The sequence below is a fragment of the Rhinolophus hipposideros genome (assembly GCF_964194185.1).
Source record: "Rhinolophus hipposideros genome assembly, chromosome: 22".
Lineage (NCBI taxonomy): Eukaryota > Metazoa > Chordata > Mammalia > Chiroptera > Rhinolophidae > Rhinolophus > Rhinolophus hipposideros.
Window position 1 is genome coordinate 25,021,374 of NC_138068.1, and position 8,364 is coordinate 25,029,737.

The following is an 8,364-nucleotide window of genomic DNA, read 5'->3' on the forward strand; positions in this document are numbered from 1 at the left end:
AAAGTCCAAGGGCACACGGGAGCCTCACCAGCCAAGAGGAAAGCCCACCACCACAAACTCTGAAGTCTCATGTGAGGCTGTGTCAAGGAAAGCCTCCGGGAGGCAGAGGGAGGATGCGGCCACCTCTGGGACATACCAATCCCCTAGGAACTCTTTAAAAAAATGCAAATTCCCGAACCCCAAACCCAGATCTCTAAATTCTTGGGTCTGGACTGGAGCCCAAGAATCTGATTTTTTAATCAACTCCCTACTGCCTATCAGTGTAAGGACTGTAGTTCTCTCTGCCTCATGTACAGAGCATCGAAACCAGAGAGAACACCGGCCTCCATCCCTGAGGGCCCCCTCAGGAGCAAGGCAGCAGGCCTGTGGGAGGGGAGGGAGAGCAGGCAGCTCAGAGCCCTGGGCAGTGAGAGGATCCCACGGCCTGTCCACAGGGGCCTACGATGGAATGAATCTCAAGGATGAAATATGAAGCCTGCTCCTGCCCAGACATGCTCAGCAGGTAAGAGGGAAAAGCAGTGTCGTTTCTCCCTGACATTCTTCTAGTGACTGGAATCTATTCCATACAGTAAACAGTTGTAGGACTACCTATTTTTCCTCTGCGACTCTATAAATTTTGAATGGAAAAAAAATGCAGCCTATAAACAAGTAGTTTTCCTGAAATGGGCCCCAGGCAGAAAAGGTGCCTTCCTCCCCAGAGGGCAGTGGCCAGCTCTGCCACGAGGCAGCTGAATGCACCCGGCCCTAGGGAGAGCACTCAGCTCTCCCCACCACGCACACCCACCTGCCAACCCTCACACATCACCGATCTGAAAACACGACTTCTTGTCCCTTCAGGCCACTGACCCGAATTATAGCCTGACTCGGGTTGCAGGGACTACTCATTGCTGCCCCATGACAGTCCCACTTTGTGTGGATGCAGGTGGGGGACAGGAGTATGACGACACAGACAGGCAATCGGCCAGGAGGAAGCCCACAGCAGACGTCAGCCATCGCTTTATTAAGGCTCCGCATAATCTGCCAGTAGGGGGCTGAGTCATTCACTCCACAGACCCCCGCCATGGTCCACCTGTGGGTGACACTGAAGGCTGAGGCTCTCTCTGAGATCTCAAGCCAGTCAACTGTGCTCCACGCACATCTACCCTGCAGGATGGGGTGGGGGTGTATGCAGGTAACTTGGGGGCCCTCAGCAGGGTGGGGCTGGCTCTAGCAGGTCCAGGGCTCTGGTGGGGGGGCAGGAGGGTACAGGAGGGCAGGGACATCTCCCCCATCCTTCCCAGCCCAAACTATGGCTTCGTTATCCTATTGCCACTTGAGCAGGAGTGGAGAGCCCAGCCCCACCCCTCACTCCAGGCCTGTGCTACACTGTGGGAGGTAATAAAGGGAAAGCCCTCGGGAAAGAAGAGGCCCTGCTGTGCCTAGAACCTGGCCAGGCCTCAGGGGAGCTGTGGCCCCCCACTCCTGCTCCTCCCAGCAACGGGTCTTCCAGGCTGCGTTCAGTCCCTCAGAAGTGGACCCGCAGCACGTCCTGACTGGCGACTGGCTGCTGGCAGGCTGTGCATGTCATGGGCAGGGAGCGCTGCTTCTCACCCAGGCAGGGCCGGCACAGGAGGTGGCCGCAGGGAAGCTGGTAGACGGGCTCCTTTTTGAAGTAGGGAGAAAACACTCTTTTGCAGGAGGCACACTCGGGTCCCAGGACGCTCCCAGGCTGCTCTGGTAAATCAGGGAGGAAAATAGGCCAGGGTTAGGGACAGCGGCCCCGTCAGGCAGGCTTGTCCTGGAGGCAGGGCACATGCCTGGAGTGGGACCAGGAGCGTCCCCAGCGCGCGGCAGCCTGGCTGCAACCTTCCCTAGGCCGCCTGGCTGCTCCAGGAGCAGAGGCACCAGAGAGCCTGGGAACCTGGAAGGCCTCCTCTGGCTCGTCAACTCTCGGCACTCGCAGGAATGCTCGAGAAAAGCTGGCTTCTAAGGGCAGCCGGCAGCACTGGGCCTTCCTCCCGGTCTCCCCACAGAGGTACTTTCCCCTGGGACAGGCTCCCAAGGCCAGGGCAAGGCACAAGCTACGCTGCCAACCTTGATCAACTGCATGAAAAGGAAAAAGCAGAAAAGAGTCTGGTGTACCAGGGTTGGGCAGGTCATGCAGGGCAGGGAGGTCGGCAGACGGGCAGCAGGGCTGAGGTCTGTGCCAGCAGGGCTGCCGGCCGAGCCTGGGGTCTGCTTCTCTTCAGCCCTGCAGCTCTCTCCCCACCTGTCAATCCCTGCCCTGTGCCACGGGCTCTCTCTCCTTCCATACTTCCCACAGGGCCTCCTCAGGGAGGCCCACGGTGGGGGTCCCACTGCCTGCCCTCTCACAGCGGCACCCTCTCTTCCTTCCCTCATGGCCACTCCCCAAGGAGGCTGCTCTCTCTCCCAATCCACACCCCTCTGGAGAGAGCAAGGACGGCCTCTTGGGGAAAAGCCATAAGAATGAAAAGGGGCCAGCCATGCAGAGTGAACAGGACAGTGAGTGTAAAGAATGGCTGGTCCATTCAAAAGAGAGAAGACACAGAGGTGTGATGCCTGACAGTGTAGCTCAGAAGCGAAGGCGGGGAGGGGACGGGGGCTGAGCACGCAGGACCACGCAGGGCCTCACAGGGCCTCACAGGCAGTAGGAGTTGCAACGTTATTCCAAGTTCAATGGGATGTGATGAAGGAATTCTAAGAAGTGGAGGAGCATGATCTGGTTTCCATTATAAGGTCTCTCAGGCTCCTGCGAGGATGATGGGCTATGGAAGGAAAGCGTGGCCGTGAGGGACCAGAGGGGCTGCGGCAGGAGCTGGGGCCGGGGGGCAGCAAGGGGAGTGGAGCAGAGGTTACTCTGAGGTCTACATCAGAGGAGTATGAACAAGACCTGATGAGGGCCAGAATGTCAGCATGAGGACACTGAGGGAAAACCCAGGGTGACCTCCACGTTCCAGGCCTGACCAAAGCATAGAAGACGCTGCCCTTTACCCTCATGGGGTGACAGGGACGGTGGGGGACCCTCTGGAGCAGTTGAGTTAGAATGCTCACTCAGGATATCCGTGAATTTCCCACGTGGAGGCACCACGCGGCCATCAGGGAGGGTGGGGTCTGGGTGGGAGTTACAGAAGAACACAGGCTGTTACCGGCCACGTAAGCTCTCACCTGGGTGACAGAGAGAAAAGGTTCCAGGACCAGAGTCTAGAGGAGAAGGAAGAATCAGCAATGGCAAGAAGGACCATTGAAAATAGGGAGAAAAAGAGCAGAACAAGAGAGAAGGTGTTTCAGGGAGGAGGGGCTGGCTGGCCACATCACATGCTGCTGAGAGCATAATGACTGTGGTATTTAGGGTCATGGACATTGCTGGTCATTTGGACAAGACAGGTTCTTGGGAATGGTCAGGATGGCAAAGAGAATCAGAGAGATTAGGAGGTGGGACCAGAGGCAGAAGAGGTAAGATGGCCTGTGGTTCAGACAAGAGGAGGGCCTGGCTCTGGACAGGCAGGAGGAAGCAAGTGTCTGCCTTCTCATCGGCCCCACCAGGTTGCATCTTGGGAAAGATGCCCCAGCGTTCCAGTCAGGTCCCCTCACTTTGTATCCTAATCGATTCCATCATCCAGTGGGGCCCCAGGTTCATTTTAGGCCAAAACTGGCTCAGTAAACTACCATTGTTCTTTTCTAAGACTAAGATAATGTTAGTGGGAAGGGGTGCAGATGACACACTCAACCCCAAACTTCACATTTACAAAAGGACCCAGATGTCAGATGGGAGACGAGACTAGATAAGAAAAAATAAACTAAAGAAGAGAAACAAACAAAAGTCCTCAGGATAGAACGATTAATATTAGATCTTACCAAAAAACACAGCAGGGGTGGCTAAGGCCTAAGTCCACAGAATTACTAAGAGTTGTTGGCTAAAGAAAGCTTTCCTGTGAAGAGGTAAAACTTTACCAGCTGCTCCTCGGTTCCCCCCAGAAAAGGAAAGAGACCAAGTTCTCCCCCCAGGCCTGGGTGTTGGAGCTAAGGAGCTGGGTATGGAGGGCCCCAGAGCCACAGAGGCAGGGCCCAGGTTCCCATTAAGGGCTCCACGGAGCTGGATGGGACCCAGGTTACCCGAGCCGGTGCCCGGCCTCCAGGAAGTGCCGCTCGCTCTTGTGCCGAGGTGCTGGAGCTGTCCTTTGGTCAGCCGCGCCGTGAAGGAGGGCATGGAACCAAGGGTCGATGTCAAGGCAATTTCCAGGCTTTGTGACAGCTTCTGCTCATGGGACACTGGACCTGTCGAGAGATGCACAGACCACAATATCCAGGGAGAGGTTTGGGAAAAGAGAAGACCAAAACACGAAGTCTGCTGAGGATTACAAACATGGCGCTTCTAACTTTAAATACATGTAAAGAAAGTCCTCCCCAGTATCTCCTAGTGGATTGTGATGACAGAATACCGGAGTCACACCTGGGGACCCTGGTGGTTCCTACCCATCCCACTGGCTTTCAGGGTTCCTGGGCTCTGCGCCAGCTTTCCTTCTCCAGGACAAACTGCGGGGCAGGCAGGGGCCACCTAGTGGCTCACCTGCGGAACTACACTCTACTTTCTGAAGGCCTCCCTGCGGGCAGAGGAAATGACCAGGGCAAGCAGATGTCCAGCCTTGTAGCCCTGCTCCCTACCCCACCCCCTCCCCAGCAGCTAGTCTGCTCTTTCCCCATCTCCTCCTTTCGGGGGAACCCACCACTCTGCAGGGCTGGTGGCCGGCACCCTCTAGGAGTTTGTGTCCTTTCTCCTGTTGGGTAAAGCGAATGGAAAAAGGAAGACCTCATCTGCCCACTCCATCATCAGGGGCTTCTCCGTGTGGTCCACAGAAGGCCAAGCAATGGGTTGAGGGTGAAGGCAACAGCTGCCCAAAGAAAGAAACTGCTTGGTTCACAAAACTGCTGAAGGTGGGGAATGGTATGTTTTGTCTCCAGTTTGTAGGACAAAGGACATCAGCTTGGACCCTTGAAAGAATGCTGGTGAGTGTGTCCTGTGTCACCAACAAATATGTCAAGGCCAACACCACTGGAGACCTCCACAGACATGTGAGTCTAAGGGCCTTCCCCCTCACCTCAGCCACTGCACCTCAGATGCTTCCAGGAGTTTCTGGGGGTCCTGCTAACTACCATTTACACTCAAAACCAAAAAAGACACAGATGTAACCTTTAAGCATACTACTTGCCTTTTAGAGTAAGAGGAAATTAAAAGAATAAAATCTAAATAGATGAATTTTCCAAAAGAAGAGCTAGCTCCAAAAGCACCAGGAACTGACGGTCACGGGGAATAATACCAAATGTGTAAAGGGTAAATAATGCTAATACTGTTAAATTGTTTCAGAGTTTAGAAAAGGAAAATTTCCTAATTTGTCTAATGAAGCAAATAAATCATCCATAAGAAAACCTGACCAAATATGGCATGCACACATGTGCACAGACACACGACAGTCTAATTTCACTGATGAATGCAAAAATCCTAAATAAAACACTAGCAAACAGAACCAAGCAGTCCATTAAGAGAAGCATGACCAAATGGCGTTCACTCCAGGAATATAATAACGGTTCAATATTAAGAAGCCTATTAATGCCCTTTCTCACATTAGAAGATCTAAGGATGAAACACCCTAATTTTATCTCCACTGATACTGAAAAGGCAGCAGACAAAATTCAACCACCAATCTTAGATAAACGCAGTGAATAAAATAGGAATCAATGGTGTGGAACAGTGGCTGAAATGGCTCCCAGTGAAGCCCACCTCCTGGTCCGTCCGTGTGCCCGTGTGTGGTGGTACCCCCCAACCCCCGAGCGTGGGCTGGCCTTTAGTGACTTGCTTCCAAAAGAACAGTGTCACTTCTATCCACGACTGGGTTACACGAGACGGAGATCCAGCTTGTGTGCACACAGCTACCACATTATGTGCTGCCCTTGCGAGGCCCACGTGGCCAGGAACTGCGAGCAGACGCCGGCCGCCGGCCAGCAAAGAGGAGAAGCCCCAGTGCAACCATTCCACAAGGAACTGAATCCGGCCAGAAGCACGAGGAAATGAATCCCTCCCCAGTCGAGCTTCAAGACGATGGGAGCCCCCCAGCACTGAGAGCAGCCTTGGAAGCCCCTGAAGCACATGAGCCGGCACGCGGCACCTCGATTCCTGACTGGAGAGCTATGAGATAATGAATGTGTGGTGCTTTAAGCCAGTGAAGTTTTGGGACAATTTCAGCCAGCAAAGCACAAGACAAAGGGCAATAGTGCCATGCATGTGTCACCAGGAGGAGGAGAGATGACCCGGCAGGACACGGACGGAGGTTACCTGTGGAGCAGTCCATGTGTGCCAGGCCGAGCTCACTGGCCGCTTTCATCTTCTTAGCAGTGTGCTCTGAGGTAGTGGGTGTGACCAGAAGGCTTGTGGTAGAAAAACAGGAAGCATTTACACCCAGGCTACTGTCTGGGACATGTTCAGCCTGCTCCATCTTCCTTTTCCGAGATGGCAGAGCAATGGAAGAAGGGGTCACTGCCAATGCAGTCTGTGCTCTCCCAAGCAGGTGGCAGCCAGGGATGGAGTGCTGGAGCAGGAAATGGTCGATCCGGGCCTTCAGGGAGGGGTGCGGCAGGGGCTGGGAGTGTGGAGTAAAGGCTACCCCCGTGAAAGGGTCGCTGGGCACACGGCCCCACGTGGCTTCACTGTGGTTACACTTCTCCAGTGTGCTCTGGTCAATGACCTTGCCTGAGGGCAGCAGCATGGGGCAAGGCATGATCTCCAGGGTGATGGGATCCAGGAACTCCTCAGGCACGTCCCGGATCACTTCTGCCAGCTCCTGCAGGCTGGAGGGTGCCTGCTGGCTCCCAGGGTCACAGTCACTCTCCATGGGCAAGGCCGGGGCCTGCACAGCCAAGTCCTGAGGGAGGCTCTCTGCAGCGACCAGCAGGACGCTGTCTATCACCTCCTGCGAGCAGGTTCTGGCCGGCTGACCCCACACTTCTAACCGCTTGATGCAAGGGATACCGCTGCCTGTCACGTGGGTGATACAGACCTTGAGATGGGCCACATGGTTGAGGGAAAGAGCCCCTTTATTCCAGAGCTCCTGGGCCACAATAGCAGGGGAAGGGAGCGTGGCTTCCATTGGGCCAAAAGGTGGCCTGGCCTTGAACCCCCTGTGGTTAAACACCACTTGGCTCTGGTTTTTCAAAAAGACTTTGCCGACCAAGGTGAATGCCTCCCTGTCCGGGATGGAGGGCTCGGCCGGGCCCGGAGTCCGACACTCGGGGGTAGTCCAAGACCCTCTGCTGGATGAGGCAGACGTGTACATTTCCAGGCCAGTGACATTCTGGCCTCCTCCAGCTGCAAGGTCTACATTAATCCTACAGATTTCCACATTGAAGGGAAAGGAAACTGTCACATAGACTGGTGGCTTAATGAAATACTCTGTCCTAAAACCATGACTTCTCTTTGTGAGATCTTCAGAGATGAGGTTTTCTACTTCATAGCCATCAGCTGATATCTAAATGAAATGACAAACATCAGACACACTGATTTGACGAGATCCAAATGAAGACAACTAGTTTTCAAGAACTTGCCACTTATAAGAAAACTCTTTACAGAAAGTCTGAAGTTCCTCATTTGAAATTTCCTCTATTACATCGATTTCTCCTGGGTTTTTCTGCAGGCTCCCAAGATCAGGTCAAAGGCTGAGGGCAACTGTGTCTGCAAGTACTGCCCATGCTTAAAAAATATGAGCAACGAAACTGCCCAACACAAACAAAACCCCTTCCAAATAACATCTCTGTGAAGAGAGTGCATATATATTAATACTAGTGGTTTTTTATTTCAGAAGATGAAAAAATGCAGATTTAAGGAAAAACAACGATGGTCATTAAAGTTCTCAATATTGTATTTGGACTACCCATTATAATAAGGTTCCCTAGAAAGGTATAACAAACAAGCTTCTTATAAATCTATGAATAATGAAGCTTGGTTTAAAAAAAAAAAAAAAAAAGAAAAAAACGTGTGCACAGGTACAAGGACCATAAAAAACGTTGGGAAATCTAAAACAGTGGATGTGCTGCGATAAGGTGGGATTGTGAATAACTTTTTCCCCTTTTAATACTTCTAATACTTGTTATAACCAATGGACATTTTAAGATATCTTTGTCTGAAGGAGTCAGCTTAACAATCTGGGAACCAGAAATACTACACTAAGTGCAGAAACTCCAAATTAGGGGAGGGGTTCCATTCTCCCCTTAGAGCTTCCTTATTCTGGGCTCTGAGCTGTGGAAAGACACTCTCCTTACATAAAAGGGGAGGCAGCTTAATTCCTATAAAGAACAAGGAATCCAAATAACAAACAC

General features: G+C 52.8%; 1 protein-coding gene across 3 annotated transcripts in view; it reads right to left on the minus strand.

Annotated features, from left to right (window-relative positions):
- Nucleotides 1-968: 968 nt before the first annotated feature.
- Nucleotides 969-8,364, minus strand: part of UBOX5 (U-box domain containing 5) — a 31,939-nt gene continuing 24,543 nt past the window's right edge. For 2 of the 3 annotated variants that reach the window (XM_081033689.1, XM_081033687.1), the window contains exons 3-5: nucleotides 6,329-7,517; nucleotides 4,114-4,275; nucleotides 969-1,713 (exon numbers count right to left, since the gene is read on the minus strand). In XM_081033689.1, the coding sequence (XP_080889815.1) occupies nucleotides 1,505-1,713; nucleotides 4,114-4,275; nucleotides 6,329-7,517 (1,560 nt within the window). In that variant the 3' untranslated portion in view covers nucleotides 969-1,504. The remainder of the gene's footprint in view (nucleotides 1,714-4,113; nucleotides 4,276-6,328; nucleotides 7,518-8,364) is intronic. The other variant, XM_081033688.1, reaches the window with a different exon arrangement.